The sequence below is a fragment of the Ochotona curzoniae genome, unplaced genomic scaffold (assembly GCF_017591425.1).
Source record: "Ochotona curzoniae isolate NIBS_2020 unplaced genomic scaffold, NIBS_Ocur_1.0 scaffold_4505, whole genome shotgun sequence".
Taxonomy (NCBI): Eukaryota; Metazoa; Chordata; class Mammalia; order Lagomorpha; family Ochotonidae; genus Ochotona; species Ochotona curzoniae.
Window position 1 is genome coordinate 28,170,245 of NW_024467118.1, and position 18,393 is coordinate 28,188,637.

General features: G+C 35.9%; 1 protein-coding gene across 5 annotated transcripts in view; it reads right to left on the minus strand.

Annotated features, from left to right (window-relative positions):
• Positions 1–18,393, minus strand: part of GABRA4 (gamma-aminobutyric acid type A receptor subunit alpha4) — a 60,969-nt gene that overhangs the window by 28,294 nt on the left and 14,282 nt on the right. For 2 of the 5 annotated variants that reach the window (XM_040965868.1, XM_040965869.1), the window contains exons 3-8: positions 17,574–17,641; positions 16,385–16,605; positions 16,148–16,230; positions 13,499–13,642; positions 10,835–10,987; positions 5,125–5,384 (exon numbers count right to left, since the gene is read on the minus strand). In XM_040965868.1, coding sequence (XP_040821802.1) covers positions 5,125–5,384; positions 10,835–10,987; positions 13,499–13,642; positions 16,148–16,230; positions 16,385–16,605; positions 17,574–17,641 — 929 coding nt within the window. Of the gene's footprint in view, positions 1–5,124; positions 5,385–10,834; positions 10,988–13,498; positions 13,643–16,147; positions 16,231–16,384; positions 16,606–17,573; positions 17,642–18,393 lie in introns of those variants that run through there. The other 3 variants (XM_040965872.1, XM_040965870.1, XM_040965871.1) reach the window with 3 other exon arrangements.

The following is an 18,393-nucleotide window of genomic DNA, read 5'->3' on the forward strand; positions in this document are numbered from 1 at the left end:
GTCTAAGAGGTTTTTTGATAGTGTAATTGAAAGGAAAATTTGAAATTAACCCAGTCAGTACACCCTGTAGGAACAGAATGAGGTTTTGTAGTACCAATCCCTGGGAGTCACCATATTTAATACTGATGTCATTCCCAGTCATTGGTATTTATGGAAGTGATACAACTAACGTGATCAGAGAACTACTGGCTGCCCTATCCTCCAAGCACAAGCTGCCATCACAGATTTGCCAACTTTTGTTTTGCAGCACACCAGTGAAGAACAACCGCTGACAGGCACACCTCAGACTTATCATTACACAAAGTGTACACGGACCAAACATCACGTTTTACAGCAGGACGAAAACCATTACATGATCATCAGAATATCATTGTTAGAAATATATGTTTTCTGTCCCAAAAGTTCATGTTAACATCTGCCTAATGCTCATATTTACTTCTGAAGAAGATGTTACAAAGATAGCTATATGCAAATTTAGTGATTAACATTGGCTTTTAGAAAAATAAAATTTCATATTATACAATTTCTAAAACTAGCCCATCATCAGTAAACAGTTAAGTATGCTGTGTGAGGTATGGGAGAACAAAATATAACTTCGATATCTGTTTTACTAATTAATTCACCATTTGGCTAGGTAAAAACATAGCACGTGAATGTGAAAAAAAATTAAGCAAAACAATATTATAAAATTAAAGATTAGGTCTAGAAGATTCTTAAATATAGGATAGCAATAATTTCAGATACTACTTGCTGTACAATAAGCAAGTGTACTTTTTGCTACTGTGTACTTCACAACATATTTTCCCCTTCTTGAGACCCTTCTCCATACCCATCTTTGTTTTTTATTATCACCCTCCCTTGATTTTCTTAAAGATTATTTATTTATTTATTTGAAAGGCTGGTTGAGGCGGGGGAGAGAGAGAGAGAGACAGAGAGACAGAGATATTGTCCATCTGATGGCTTACTCCCCTAAATATCACTAACAGCTAGGAATGGGTCAGGCTGAAGCTGGGAATCACGAACTCCATAATGGCCTCCCAGGTGGTTGTAGAAACCGGAATACTTGAACTACCTGTTTCCTCCAAGCCACATTAGCAGGAAGCTGGATTAGAAGTGGAATAGCAGGACTCAGCCTAGCATTCCAGTAAGGGATGTGCCAATAATCAGCTTAACCTGAAGCACCACAACTCCCATCCTATTCCCCCTTAATGTTACTGCATTTTCAACTGTCAGTGTTGAAATTCATATGGAAATCATTCAGTTACAACTGATACTCCAAGGTCAGTTGCACTTCAGTGGGAAATGGATGCAGGAGGACAGGTGGACTCAAGCTATCAATTACTGTAATAAAAACGCAGACATTCTTCAAGTAAACTGCTGTGGAGACCTACGCTATTACACAGGCATATATGTAAAGCACGTGAAGCAGTTAATGCCTGTTTTTGAGTAGGTTTGTTTCAAAGTCCATTTCAACACTTAAATGGACAACTTTCTGTCCTTCGCAAGTTCTGTTTTCTTGACCTAGGATGCAAAGAAGACTTCCTGAGTCAAATTGTCTAAGCCAAGCAAAGGAGCTTAACTAAGCACTGACTATCAATAGTAATTGTTGTAGTTAAGAGATACATTTTAGGGAGAAAACTGAGAACCATTCGTTCTCTTTCCATTTTTGGAAATTCTACAGAACAATTTTAATTTAATTAAATGATAAATTCAAGTCTTTATAATATTTTATTGCAGCACTAGAGTAATGAGCCTCATTACTTGGGGAAAATGAAAAGAGAACTATATATGTACATTTTCAACACAGAAAATCATACAAACACATAAATAGAGTATCTTCCAAGGCTGAAATCTTTGCATCAACAATCTGGAGGTTCAGGAAATTAATAGGTATATGAGAGGCATATGTTTATAACTACAATATTATCAGAAAATCTCAAGTTTATCATTATTGATAGTAAAATTACATACAGGTTCAACCATTGTGGCTTAAACCCTTGCTAGGGATGCCCTCATCTGCTATATGTTGATAAGCCAATCCAAATACATCTTTCTTTTTCTAAGATTAATTTACACAAATATTTATTTATTTACTTGAAATTCAGAGTTACAGAGAGAAAGAGAGGTGGGGGGGTGGGGAGAAGAGAGAGAAAAAATCTTCCATCCTCAGATGGCTTCAGTGGCCAAGGCTGGGCCGGGCTAGGCTGAAGCCGGGAGTGAGGAGTCTCCCATGTGGGTGGTAGAGCCCATGCACTTAGGTCGTCTTATCAATACTATTATCAGAAAGATGGATTCAAATTAGAGCAACTGGAACATGAAAATGTTGCTCATAATTGAATGCTGGTGTTGCAAGTGGCAGGTACACCAGCTACGGTACAATCTTACAAGTTCTATTTGTTTTACTTATTCAAATGGCAGAATAATAGAGAAGGAAGAGAAGAAGGAAGACAGAGAGAGAGACAGACAGACAGACAGAATGTTCCATCCACTGGTTCATTCCCAGGCTGCAACAGAAAGCTCATTGAGGTTTCCTTATGGGTGGCATTCCGATATGGGAATCTGTATCTTAACCCAGTATGCAACAATAATGCCCTACCTGCAAATAATATTTTTAAAAGATTCATAACTTGCAAGGAGCATGGGGAAAGAATGAATAAGGAAAAAATGGCAAAAATGTAATGCTGAAGTTAATTTTTTAAATAATGAAAAATACTAAAAAAATCAGTCTCATTAAGCTTCAAAAGAAAAATGTTTTATATAGGAGAAAAATGAAAATTTATTTCATGATGCAATGAAATAGCTAGGTAAGAAAATAGAGCAACTACAACTTTTTACACGCTGAATAGCCTATCATCTGATAAAAATAGTTGAAATTTAAAAAATAGTGTGGTCTTATAATATTAGAAGAAATTTCACATATTTTGTATTTGAAAAATTACAAAGGAGGTAATTTTTTTCTTTAATTTGAGAGAGAATCACAGAAATCCACCATTTCTTTAGTTCAATCCCTGGGACTCACCCCAGGACACACAAGTGCTCGCCGGGACCAAAGGACCTGAGTCATCACCTGCTGTAGGGGTGAGATGCTAAAAGACAGATAACATAAGTTTAAATAAAATGGGTTGACTCACTAAAAAGTAACTCCTTTATAATTATTTTTAAACATTTACAATCTTTTAGTATAACAAGGTACAACGGAAAGGCTTACAACATTCAAATCTACTGTAAAAATTATATTTTGAGTTGGTGGAACAAAAATAATCCACATAAAAATTTTAATATTGTCCCCAAATAAATCTTAGCCCATACAAAAGAGCAGCAACATAATTACAGAACATTTAAGAAATAATTATGATAATATTGTACACCGATACTTATGAAGTATGAGCAAAGCTGTATGCAATCTAAATCTCACTGGAGCAAAGGAAATATTGTTAAATAAGAAGCAACGAAAAACACATTACTAAAAAACTAACTCAGGAAATGAGAATATCATGAATAAAATTAACTTGTAAAATAGATTCAAATAAAATACAGTGTTCAGTTGATAATTAGAAAGAGAAATACTAAAATAAATAAGCCAACTGGATTTTTGAAAGAACTGATGAATAGAACACTTTTATTAGGACTTCAACACATCAAACCAAAGAAAACAATCATAAGAGACAAAAAGGGCTTTGGTGAGGGATGAAAAACAAGCATAAAACTGCATATTCAGTGAATAATTTTTAACCTGAGAGTGGGATACAAAGCATATTCTGATAATTGTGAAAATCTTGATGAGCTGGGTGCCAAGGCAACTATGAACTATCTTGACTGACTCAGTTCAGAGCACCGTGTTTTTCTGCCTGTCCTGCATGTTCTTAGAAGAGTAGCAGCACCCGAAGCTTATGCAGGAGGAGACAAGAAAGTCCAGGACCCTGACCAGTGTGTGCAGGGCAGGTGGACAACTAACTGGTCCACGCAACTGTCATCTTCTCTTTTACAACAATTTCCATCCTCTCCCCCCTTCTTTTACTTAGCACTATCGCATTAACACTATCTAGCACATCACTTATTTTATTATTTAGGTGCTTGCAAATTATCTACCTCCCTTCCCTTGCACTATCTAAATAAATGTAGGATACTGGCTGGAGTTTCTATGGTATGTTATTGATTCTTGGATCGTAAACAAGGCTTGACAAATGTTTATGTATCTATGTATCTATATATCTATATATCTATATCTATATCTATATATCTGGTAAGTGAATCTGTTGAATGAATGAAAGGAGTAAGAGACAGAGACGCCATCTACAGAGAATAACGCTGATGGTTTCTATAAACTTACATTTGGGTTCATGCAGGCAAAAATACTTTGCCACCCTTTGTAGCACTGACAATAGACTGTACATTTGTGTACTCTTTCAAGAGAGAAGCCGAACAGAGTGAGAATAAAGGGAGTGGAATAATGGAGAAGGAGTTGAGGGGAGAGGAAAAAATGAGACAGGCTTCCAGTTTCCATTCCTATTTTCATTAAGACTGCTATTTTTACACATGGAGAATAAAACACTTATTTTAAATCACAGAATCTCTGGTTGCCAATTTTTAAATTACAGCAGTTTTCATTGTGTTATCTGCCATCTCTTACACGTGTCATTTTGGGTAAAGAATTCTCCACCCTGGGTGTGCATCAATTTCAACTATGAGTTTTCATTTTTACTGGCTTTCTTTTCTTGTTTATTTGAAGGGCATAGGTCCTGCTAAGCCCATCAGGTAGTTGTAAGGTGGGTATGCACTAAGAATGTTACCTTCTTCAAAGAATTCTACCAAAATGCCCACCCAACACACTCATAGCTACCACAGGTTCCTCTTAATCTTTCGTTCCCTTCTGTCAAAAGCTTTTAATTTGAAAATTTTTTAAAAAATCAGCTTGACCTGCTGCTAACTCATTCAGAGTTGTTCAATTTTTAAGCTATATCTAATCACTGTTCTAGACTTTCAATTCATAAATATCTTTTTATGTTTGAATTTTAAATGACTAAGATATTATCAATGAGATTCTCAGTTTCTCAGCTTTCCCTTATCAATATTAAGTTAACCAAATCGCTGGAATTTCAAACAGAAAGAGTGTTAGCTAAATACCTGCAGAGGTGCTTCAGCATGCTTTTCTCTTAGCACTGGAACAGCTGGATTTTCCTGAGGGAGTTTAGATTTCTTCTTTTTGGCTTTTTCCATTTGAACATTGGTGAAATAGTTGACAGCAGCAAATTCAATCAGAGCCGAAAATACAAAAGCAAAGCAGACAGCAATGAACCAGTCCATGGCAGTAGCATAGGACACTTTGGGCAGAGAATGGCGTGCACTGATGCTCAATGTGGTCATGGTGAGAACTGTGGTTATACCTTGAAGGCAAAAATGGAAACAGACATAACTCCTTACTACTATTATTTCTTTTCAAAACCAGCAAACTGAAAACCATACAGGACAGTAGGTAGAAAGAGGTTTTAACAAAGTCAGGAACAGCTTAAATGAAAGCTATCTAATGAGCCGATGAAGTTAGCACAGACTTTATAGTGAGACAGATATGGTTCAAATCCTGACCTTTCCAATAATCAGAACTTGATTAACACCAAGTTTAGAGTACCTATTGGGCTTCATTTTACATCCATCTATCAGATAAAGGTAAAGATTTGTATAACGTACTCTGTATGCAACTGTATATAAGTTCCAAGCCCACATGCCTGTGAAATCCAAAACATTTTGCAAGAAGGGAGACTCATTAGAGTGGTGGCTATCAAAAGGAGTGGAATGTTGGGAATACTAGTCTGGCCTCTTGAATTTAGCATCAGAAAATCTGGCCTAGGCATGGCCTCCTGCTAGTGAGAACCACTGCCAGACAAAAATAAAGTGCAAGAGCTCAGCTATTAAAAACAACAAAAGTGCATTGTTCCACAGGTTTCTAGACTGACTTGGCTTTCAAAAGATTGGATATATATATATATATACAAGCCACCACATTATGACTGGAAGAAAAAAAGTATTTGCAGCAAACACAGAGATCCTGCTTTTTGTATCAGCATATTTCAAAGCACTGCAATCACAAATTTATCTCCTCAGTGTAGAAAAAGGCTGATTCCCACTCTCAGTGTAAAAATTCCTCCTGCCTTTGGAATTGCAGTGCAATGTGTTATTGAAAGATGCTCACATTGGTGCTGTTGGCCTTTTATGTCTATCTGACTCATCTCATCTAGTTAAGGCTAAAAATGTCTGACAGGGTTTATTTATCCATTTGAACTTATTCTATTGAATGACTCTGGTAGGTCCTAAAGTTGACACACCCAGGTTTTGGGGGTGGGAGTTAATGATGGTGGTGATGATGGTGATGATGATGAAGTCGATGATGAAGGCATCTAAATTGTATATTCTAGTCCATGCCAATTCCCAGCTAAAAAGCAAATGATACAAGTTCAACTGCAGTGATAATGAGCCCCATATAGCAATAAAGAAAGATTGGTATTTTAATTCAGAATAAACATTGTTGCCTAAACTTAGCACCTATTTTCATCTTTGCTCTGCCATGGACTAACTACTACACATGTACAAGCCTTGTTAACAAGCCCATTGAGCACAGGCTCTTTGAGGACAGACAAGTCTGGTATTGCTCCTGTATTTAATAACATAATATTTCATATAGTGTCAGACACAGTATAAATGGAATGAAAAACATATTGTTCCAACTCTGCCAATCTCTTTCCCCTGAATATTAGGTTCCTTCTGAATTTCCAGGCTCAAAAGATAAGTTGCACTCACTAACCATATAAACTCTACAGAAAAAGAATTTTGAGGCTTTCATAATACATTTTTCAAATTTTGTAACAATTATAGTATTTTATTACTCTAAAATAGATTTTAAAATTAGTTCAGTTAAACACATAAACACCTATATATCTATGAAGATGAACTTAAAATTCACTGGACTTTATTTCAGAAAGATACCTTAGAACGTTTAGAGTTCCAAATTAAATCTCAGAAAAATGGGACAATTCCCGTGCTGACTGTAAGATGCATGAATAAACCCTAAAATGACTCTTAAAAAGAAAGTTCAAAAATGTGTTTTTATTTGAATGCCTCAGTAGCCAGGGCTGGGCCAGTCCAAAGGCAAGTCATAAGCTAAGAGGGTGAATTGGGTCTCCCATGTTGGTGTGGGGACACAAGCAATGGGACATCTTTTGCTGCTTTCCCAGGCCATTACTAGGGAATGTGACTGGAGGTCAGCACATAGGACTTGAACTATCCCCAGTATAGGATTCCAGATCCCCAGGCAGTGCCTTTGATCACCATGCCACAGTGCTGACCCTGGAAAACAGTGTTTAACCATAAATCAAAATAAACCATTCATAAAAATTTAAATTTCATAAGTGGTGTAGCGGCTAAAGCCCTTGCCTTGAATGTGCTGGGATCCCATATGGGCACCGGTTCTAATCCCGGCGGCTCCACTTCCCATTCAGCTCCCTGTGGCCTTGTGGCCTGGGAAAGCAGTCAAGGATGGCCCAACGCCTTGGGACCCTGCACCCACATGGAAGACATGGAGGAAGTTCCTGGCTCCTGGCTTCGGATCAGCACAGCACCGGCCGTTGCAGTCATTTGGGGAGTGAATCATCAGACAGAAGATCTTCCTCTCTGTCTCTCCTCCTCTCCGTATATCTGATTTTGCAATAGAAATAAATCAATCTTTTAAAAATTAAATAAACTTGCTTTCAAAGTTTGTGTAATAGCCTTTCAGACATTTCATTTTCTATTTACATCTGTTGGCAAAACTAGGAAATTAGCTGACATAGACAAGTGGCTACATATATGAAAGTTAGCATATCTTTAGATGTTAGAACATTTTCTCTAGCTGACGTTCAGATGTGAGGAAGGCACTAATACGACAGTGATGTTCTCATTGCCCCGATTTTAGGTGGAACGTTTAATTAAATAAATAAATACCCAAGGAACAACAAACAGAAACCAATCCTTTCGAAAAGAATGGACAGTTTCTCTGCATCTACACAGTGTACGTATTATCAATGCCTTTGCCATCATCTGCCCTGAGAACATTTCAAAGCCATAAGTAATTTTTACGATATGTTCAAACTGATCTCTCTGCATTTACTTTTCATGATTGATCAATACCAATATCTTGACATATGGGCACATACTATAAAAACTTCATATTTTAAATGGAAAAGCCTGTCTACATTCAACAATTAACACACATCCACACAATCTCACCAGTGCATGAGAAATTTTCTAACTGTTCCTATATTTAATATCCCTGGTAGAGACAGAATGGATAGATAAATTGGGTCTGCTACTTACAGTTATGCAAATTTATTTAAGTTCTCTAATATCCCTGAACCATGCTCCTTATGAATAAAAAAAATAGCAATACCTTAATTGCTAAGTTATTACAAAGCTTAAATAATATGATTATTTCAGAATATGAAAAAAATTGTTAACACTACTGGGACAATTACTTTGTGCTACTTAATTTCCTTGTGATATCTTCTTCAGACAGAAATGTTGGCTGAATACAGTTGTAATCAATGATATTATTCTCCAAACCTCTGGAAATATCTTTCATTTTGAGACATATTATTATTTAGTTTAGTTTAGACATAATGTAAAATAGTTTGTTGAGAAAATCTTCAAAGCTTATCAACCAAATCACAATATAATAAACTGAAGGATATTCACTTTTGGTATCTAGTAGTAACTTTGACAGCATGAAATGACATACAACACTTATATTGTATTTATTATGTACTAGGCATTACCACAAGAGCTTCAGCCCATTGGTTCATAATCCTCACAGAAACCTTATGAAGTAGTTGCATCATGAGCCAACAGGCAGAAGAGAGTCACTGAATATTAAGATAGTAAATGGTGGATGCTGGATTCAGCCTGGGCTTTCTGCCTCTGGAGCTTGTACTCGCAGCACGATCACCTCCTCATCACTGTAGCCTTGGCTATAGCAAATGCATTCTATTCCAGAAGTTCCTTGAGATCTTAGTAAAAATCTCATAATACCTATGTGAACCTAATTGGGTATTGTTCACTTTATATAAATTAAATAAAATTTTAAAATGCATCAGTAATAACATTCTGCCAATCCAGAAATGCAAAATATTAATAATTACTCTCAAGTAATAAAAAAGGTATCTGGAAGAAGATCTGGTAATACTTGCACAGTCATTTTTAGTTGTAAAGCCTAATAGAAAGAAAGGCTTCATTTTTAATAATGAAACTCCCAAATTATTAATATTTTGTGAGACTAATTAAGGTACTTTGATCTCACATTCATCTTCTATAGATATTTCCCAACTAGTCAGACTGCCTTAGAATATGACATATTAAGATACAAGATTAAATTAGGCAAATGGCTTAGAAATTCATACACTAATTGGGTTTCCCAAATCCTACAGTGTCAAGTCCTTATTCCATTGCAGGCTACTACTAATACATACCCTGCAAAGCAGCAAATGAAGGTTCAAGAACTGGGCCCATGTCACTTATATAGGAGAACTGCATTGTTTTCCTGGCTCCCAGCTTGTGAGCATTTGAAAAGTACAGCTGGAATCTCCCTATCTCCATCTCTAGCCATACAGGTGTCTTTCTATCTCTTTCTATGTGTCCATCTCCCTGTTTCTAGTTCCATCTCTATTTCTATCTTTCTGCCTCTCAAGTAAGTGTTAGAAAAGATTAGTGTATTAAATGAGAAAATTAACATCAAAGACTTGGCAGAGTATCTGCTAAGTACATATAAATGCTTTGCTATTCACATAAACAGAAGATAGGAAAAGATGTTAACCTTAAAATAAGTAATTATAACTGATTTTATTATCTTAAAGCATGGCTAGCATGAAAGACTTATTAACATTCACAGAAACTTTAAATACATATGTTCTGGACTTCACACGCAGCAACTGAAAAAAGGAAAAGCAAAAATCATAATTATGGGCTGAAAAGCATACAGATAGGACATTACAATGAGTTTATCGTCTAAGAATTTAGTATCTTCCAACTCAATGCATTTAAATCATTTGCATTTTGTTCCTCTTTATGAAACGCCAAATTATTCTAAGACTTTCATATTCATTCAGCCATGACTTTTATTTGTCTTATTTTAAGCTCCCAGTGCAGTTCGTTCTAACACCTAGGTATAATTTTAATTCAATTACACAGCATTGTGCTAGAAACCCAAGGATATCCCTGATAATGAAATCATGTCCCAATTCACTCTTGGTCTATACTTCCCTGGTTCTCAAGAGGAAATTGGCCTTCCCTGTCTCTTTTGTTAGACCTATCTTCAGACCATAGAAGGTCTCCCCAAGAGGCCACTGAACTTATCTGGACAATAAGACGCTGAACTTTATGCTAGGCATGTGTTTGCAAGCAATGAATCTCAACTGAACTTGAACTATGGTTATGCAACAAGGTGGAGGAATCCACCATGGGGGGAGGGGTATGGGAGGAGTGGGGGGAGTCCCCAGCGCCTATAAAACTGTACTACATAATACAATGTAAGCAACAATAAAAAAAATAAATAAAAAAAACAAATAAAATAAAATACAGTAATTAAAAAAAAAAAAGAGGAAATTGGATGTATGGCCCAAGCAGTGGGCAGACTGCCAATACCTTTCCAAGCCCTAAGAATTGGTATGGGCTAACAAAATGCAAATGTGTGTGATGCTTTACCCCATACAGCTTAACTTATTTCTAGTTAGTGTCTTTTTTGAACTATTTAAAAGTAATTCCCATGAACTGCGATCAAAATGCAACGTGCAACCAAGAAATGAATTGTGGTTACCAAATACAGTCCGAGCTGGAACTGATTCCTTATTTATCCAGAATGAAACTTGAGAAAGAATCACTGTCATAATGCATGGGATATATGTCTGAATCATAAAATAACCCATCTTTCGTCTGAGGTGGAAGTAAACCGTCATAACAATATATTCACCTGCCAAGAAACATGAGAAAAAGGCATTATTGCTCCTGCAGGACATTAGTCAAGAGTGTCACATACACATTATATACCACACAACAAATGGAAATTGAAAGCATTATACAGAAGAATATTTTTGTTCTCTATAGTGACTAAGCAATTTAGTAAAGTAGGCTAAAGCTTTTTAAATGTTATAATTTTAATAAATTCCTGAAATGCCCTATGGTTCAAAGGTCTAATACTGCTAAAGAAGCTAGCTTTCATTTTTAGCTTCTTTTATTTATTTATCTTTTCATTTTTAGCTTCTTTTAAAATGGAAAGCAAACATAACTTTAAGAGAAAATTGCAGGAAAAATGAAAACACACACACATAAATACATGGTTATCCACCATATACATGGAAAAGGGAAGCCTGATTTTTGAAAACAGCAAAATTCCCTTATATATTTCATATTTTTAGAAGATGTTATAGATTTGTGTATGTAAATCATTCATACATATTTCATACATGCACACATGCAACCATAGGGAGAAATTATGCTAGCTTTATTTGCACTTAGAAAAATACAAACAGATATGTAGAATGAAAACATGCCTTGCTTACTATCCTTCAGTTCAAGCATGTTTGTTGCATAGATGAAAACCTAAAGACCTAATGAGCAAAGGATTGCTTGGAGCTGCTGATAAACACTGTAACTGTTATATCTAAAGGAATATGTTAAGGCAGCTATTTAGAAATAGAGGTCTTAACTACAGACTTGCTTTCTTCCAGATACAGTTTAAATTTCAGATAGGAAAATGAGTGTCTTTCCAAAGTGAATTCTTTTTTTTCTGGCCAGATGAGAGGTTAAGGCCACTGTGTCATTTCATAATTGGTGACTACAGTGTTGTTTCAGAAGGTTTCCTCAAAACGATGACAGATGTAACAGGTGTTGTGAAGCTAAAAATCATGGGGATTTAAAAGAGAGATGTGATACCATGAATGTCAGGCACGATTGTGGATGCATACAAGAGAGTTTTAATAGAGGAGAAAGTAGACTAAATTACTTTTCCTTTAAACAAAACCCACATACGCATTTTATTTTCCCATAATATAATTTACCTAGTTAAAAAACCCTTCACTTCGGTATAACTGACTTAGAAATGCGTGTATATTAATGCACACAAGGTGATGCCATTACAGAAGAGTCCACATCTGTGACCAGCACAACCGATGCTAAAAGCCTTTCCGTCACCTCAAAAAATGCCTTTCCATCTTACTATCTGCATGTGTGATGAGAAGACTCACGATCTTCCCTTCAAGACAAAGAATATAACACGGTGTTGTTAACCAAAGGCACTCTTCTGTGTAGTTATCAAACAGAACTTACTCCTCTTTTTAAACTGACATCTGAAATCTTTGACCAATATCTTCTGCTGTTCCAGTCTCCTGCCCAGTCCCTGACAATATTGTTCCAATGAATTTACTTCTTGAATTTTTTTTTTCATAAAATACAACAAAAAAAACCCTTCAGGCCCTCAGAGCTGTGTTCCAGATATGTAGTGACTGTCCATTTCCTATTAACAAAACTTTAACATTGTAATCTGACAGGCAAGGCCTTTTAAGGTTTCCAGAAGTTAGGATGCTTGCGGTTACATTTTAGTTTTTACTATTTATTAACTATAGGACTCTATACTGCAAGGTAAAAATAAAATGCATTGATGTCTGCCTCAACTGTGAAATGAAGGTAGTAACAGTATCAAGGCCATGGGATGATTATGAGAATTTTAATAGTTAAATGCAATGGAACAATGTTGTCAGGATATGCTGAGAAGGTCCTATTCTAGAAATCAGAAAATGAGTTCCCCCTAGACACTGAATCTGCTGACATCTTGTCATGGATTTCCCAGACTCCAGAACTTTGAGAAAGAAGTATTTAAAAGATATCTATATATCTACTTTATGGAATTTTTGTTTTAGCAGTCCAAACAGACTGAAAAAACTACCAAGTATTTTTTATGATGTGTGTGTACAAGAAACAATTTTGTAAAAACCAATACTGATTGTCCCATTAAGAATGTTAAACTATATCCTATGATTATTTCCATTCACATTCCAAAGAAATCAAAAATCATCAATTAAAGCCACTCATCTATTCTTGTAACCACTTATATGTACACTATCAACAGTTTTTATAATTAAACTTTAAATTCTTGTGTTACTTTGCTGGGGGAAGAGAAGATAAAAATTTTGGAAAGCACCAAAATATACAGGGTCAAACTTCCAGTCTCCTATTTTTCTTAAAGCTAACGTTGATTTCTGAATACGAACATGAAACCACTTCTCATATCTCACCAAGTTCAAGTGTAAAATACTAAATTAAGAGTGAATACATGAATAGCATTTTGAGCTGTTTTGTGCATTGATTCTTCCTGGAAATATTTGTGGTCTCCCTGAAAATACTGGTTGCTTCCGAGAAAAAGCTAGGATACAGCTCTGCTGCTGGTAGTAAGGAACACACTGGCTTCAACCACAAAGGAGCTCACCCGTAATCGATTTGATAGTTTCACTCGATACAGTTTGCCCAATCAAGTCGTACTGGACTAGGCTGGACGATTCCTTTGGCACTTCAACTGATTTCTCGGGACCTTTTGTCCAGGTGTAAATCATTTCACTCTTCGGATACGCATCTGAACGAGAGCAGATTGAGTCAGTGCTCTCTTCTTAGCATTGGTGTTTAACTCTTAAGTTTATTATACATGTCCAAGAAAAATAGAATACACATGAGATTTATTATGATGTATCATGTATCATTCATTATAAAAATGATTACTACTTCAGAAACTGTAGTTACTGAACAAATAGCCTTGCAACTCAGCAGAATTTGTTTTTATGCCAAAAAGTTAGGGAAGGAAAGACTAAAGCCAGGACTTTGAAAAATGCCACATTTGCATCTGTTCACATAGATGTGATTTCATGATGACAGGATAAGCCACTGAGAAGCAGCTATATCAACCCCCCAAACAGTGCTGTCAAACTCCTAACACATCAGTGTATGACCAATACTGATATCTTCCATCCTGGTGCAGCTCTGCCATTTAGAAGCATACCAGATGCTTCCTATAATGACATAACAATAAAAACAAAAAACAAATGTTACTGGTGGGAGAGCTCTCCAGGGGTCACCTATTCTGGATTCTGCCTGTGGGCAAAATCCAGACTATTTGGGAACTATTCTGCAGTGACAACTGGCAGTGCCCTTTGTAAAGCCCTCCAGGGAATACATTTATACAACCAGTTCCACTACCTTTCAACTCTTTAAAATCAGTACACTTTCCCTTCCATCTTCAACAAATCCCTCCCAGCAGCAATTTAGACCCATCTCCTATTGCACAGTTCAAATGGAGACCAGCTGCTTGCTTACCAGATTACCCAGAACAGACGGTCTGGCTCACACACAAATAAGTTCAAAAGAATCAAAATGAATGTTGTGCCACCTCCTCCCCAGAAACCATCCCAAAATGGCCAGAGCACGGCAGGTTTTCAGCGGAAATTGTGATCTTCAAAATGAGTCAACACCTAGGGAGGTTCTCTTTACAAACGACCTTGCAAAATAAAGTATGAGGCTGGTTTTGACATTGAACATTTTACAGCTATGTGTCTGTTCATCTCCTAATGTTCAGTCATATATTTAAAATGTTTATATCCTATGTTCTTGTCTATGGCACGTATCCTTTTCTTTGCTACCCTTCCTAGAATGACTGGTTTCCTTAACTTCATCATTCCTCTAAATTACAAATAAGGTGAAATTGTATTTTTCTATTTCCTGAATCATTAAGGACATTTACTGATTTTAATTTACCTCTCTTTAACCTCCAGTCTCTGAACACCAGGTGCTTCTAATATGTGATTTCTTTTCTTAAAACAAATCCTAACTGAGCACCAATTATATTCAAGTCATGGATCTCTATGAGAACTAGACAGTATAAGATACATAAAAGACTTCTAAATAAAAAGTCCGTTGGATGAAATTTGAATTATTGCAGCACAAATAGATTTTAATTCTGGAAAGAATATCACTCTGTACAGTTTTATGATTTTTATCTTCTTATTAAATCTTTGGTCAAGAAGCAAATAATTTCTCTCTGGCTTCAAGTTAACCCACTGAATATTTTAATATCAGGGTTATAAAAAAGAACAATTTCTGATTCTCATTAAGTTAAGCATGAGCAATAACGGCAAGAGACCATTTTACAATTAACACACCTAAGAGTGTGAAGCGATAGTAAAAGCAAACATTTTTCTTTTGTAAATTCTAATAGAATCAAATATTTGAAGACGACCTTAGAAGACGTGAGCACACTTTGCTACCCTGTCAGAGAAGGGAACTTGAGCAACTGAATCTCAAATCAATTTTCTGATCCGTTCAGCTCAGCCACTTGTTTTCAACCCTACAGAATTTCCCTAATTCATCTAGCCCAATGTTTCTCTTCCAGGAGCATCTTCAACTAAACCACTCCATCTTTGTTTATACTGAAGCAGAAGCCTCTACCTCTTGTATTCTGCACTCCAGCGTAACCACAGCCCAAACCCCATGTGAAAGCCAAAGGGAAAATTTTGGAATATCAAAAAATGGCAGACTACTTTGTAAAACTTTCTAAGGCTTTCCAAAGCTTAGGTAGGATCCAGACTCCCTAATGTGACAGACCAGGTGCAAGATTACCCTAGAGCACGCCTTCTGTGCTTTGGTGTACGCTCTAAATACTTCCGCAGTAATAGTGATGTTCATGTTATTTTAACCTATGTCATATCTGGAAGCTTTAATCTTTGGCTTTTCCCAAGGCCGCTATAAAGGGCTGTGCTTACAATAGAAACTTTCAAACTGCCTCCCAAAATAACTTTCTTTTATCACCAATACATGAAGTGAATTTCACCACAGATCATCAACTGTTATTTATGACGTTTTACCTATACTACATATGTAAATAGGTATCTTGTTTTGTGAACAAATGAGGGGTTCATTTTAATCCTTATTTAGAAAAATTAACTAATGAGCAATCTCTAAAAATCAAGCCTTATGCTATCATTCTTGTCTTGGATCATGATTCACATGTTATATTATGAAAAATTACATAGATACATATTTCTCACATTAGGTAATCACAGACTAAAGTAACATTTTTATTGTAACTTACAACTCCCAAATTTCAGCGGACAAGCATGACCATCCATGGGGAAATCCACTAATCTCATAGGACACTCCGCATTTATGGTAAGTCTATGAAGGAAAAAATGCAGTGAAATAGAATCAATCCTTTCTTACAATAGTTTCATAGCTCCTTAAAATGGAAAGGAGAGGAGAAAGTGGAAGACAGAAGGAGGAACTTAGAGAAGACGGGATAAAAGAGGAAGGAGCAGAAAGAAAAGATTACCTCATTGTGTACAAAATAGTGCCATTTCTCATGATTCTAAAAAGTTTATTTGGAGCTGTCATGTTATGTGAAACAGATTTCTTTCCATTTCTGAAGAAAGTATCAGGTGTCCACACTTTTGTTACCATCATATTATTCAACCTCAGGATTTCAATGGGGCCATCATATTTGAGCCTTTTGTCAATCCACGTTTGTCTGAAGAATACATCCATTGTGTATTCCTAAGGAAATTAGTGTGTGATTCAGTCAAAGCACAGATGACTACACGTACATATACAGAAAGTATGCATTAAGTGATAGGCTCTTTCTAATTCAAAAGTCACCCCTCATTAAATAGGCGAGGAAATGAACGCAAATCAATAGAGTCAAAATAAGCTCAGCAGTTAGACTGCATTATGTCCACTTTGATACCTTCATCTTTTACATTCACAAGAAATAAATTACCACACGTTTAATCATTCAAGAATAATTACTATAATTAAATAAAACTGCCAGCATCCGTAATGATAGTTGTGCTTAACGTTAGACTAGATATCAAAGTGTAACAAATATCATCGCATAATTAATCATAAAGTTGAAGGTGTTTCTTTAAGACAAAGTAAAATATGTAAGAAATTAATTTTATTTTTATCAAGTTTACTAACAAACAACTGAGGCATTTCACATCATCATCTTTTGTCAAAGGTCCAGGGGAAAAAGTTAAGAAGGTTCCCTGTCATGAAAAATAAATATATTTAATTAAAAATAGTACAACTAAATGGATGAATTGATCCTGAACCATTTCTCAGTATTTTAAGCTCTTTCAGCAGGGGATGGAGGGGAGGGAGAAAGCCATTCATGAGGAGTTAAGTATTCAATTAATTTAGACCAAAACTAATTATAACATTAAGTATAATATTGTCCTCTCCAATTAAAAAAAACAAACAAGTAAACAAATCAACTTCACATAGTTTGGGCTATGAGAACTATTAATAGATTTTTTTGTTGTTGAGAATGACTCCAACAACTGTTGAAATGTCAGAGCTGAAATGCAAATTCAATGTCTTACTCTTTATAACCTTTTAGTAGAATAGGACATTTGACTTTCCAGCTTTGCACTGATTGACAAGAAAATAAATGTTAATTGCACTCATTTCAGGCATATTTTCTTCCAATCTCAGAAGGTACATAAAATTTCCCAAATACCTACCATTTCAACATCAGAGACAGGTCCAAAGCTGGTGACATATATGTCCGTTTTCACTTCTGTTACAGGACCTAGTAGGTTTGAAGTAAATAAGTGTGAAAAATAATTACCATTTTTACAGCCTAGGCAAGTTAGATAATTAAAGAATAAATAGACAAATGACATATCATCTCACAAGTGTCTTATGTTTTCAGTGAGCTAAAGAATCTCAACAACAACAACAAAAAATGTGGACCGAAGCAAAATACAACCAGAAAATGGTGTTTACATAATGGAAAAAAGAAAGCCAATTACTTACCAGGAATCTTGTTATTCAAACATACATTACCCCTGGGCACTGTTACAGCAGGCAATGTAGAGACACAAAAGCTTTCAGCTTTTGTGATATTTTTATAACCCATCATTGATTGGTCTCTAAAGAAGTGAGTTGTTAAAAATAGGAAATGTGGTATAATAGTGAAGAAAAGAAAAACCATAACCACTATAAGGAATGAATCTTTTGAGGACTGAGAATACTGGTGAATGACTTTTAAAATGGTCCCTGTCATCTTTAACGACAAGCACACCATCCACTGTGATTGGGTTCAAAGAAAAGTTCTAAGAGTCTATTCCATTCGCTGACTCTTGCTCTGCCACGGATTGCTCTGTGATATTGGGCAAGTTACTTAACCCCCAGCTGCAGCAGCCATACCTGTTGTGCAACATTTTTGTAGAGACCAAAAGATGCCTCCTAAATAAGATGCCAAACACAGTGACTGTCTCATGTAAGCATCCCTTCAATCTCAGTTGTGCTTGACTTAGGAGATTCTTTTCTGTGTCTAAA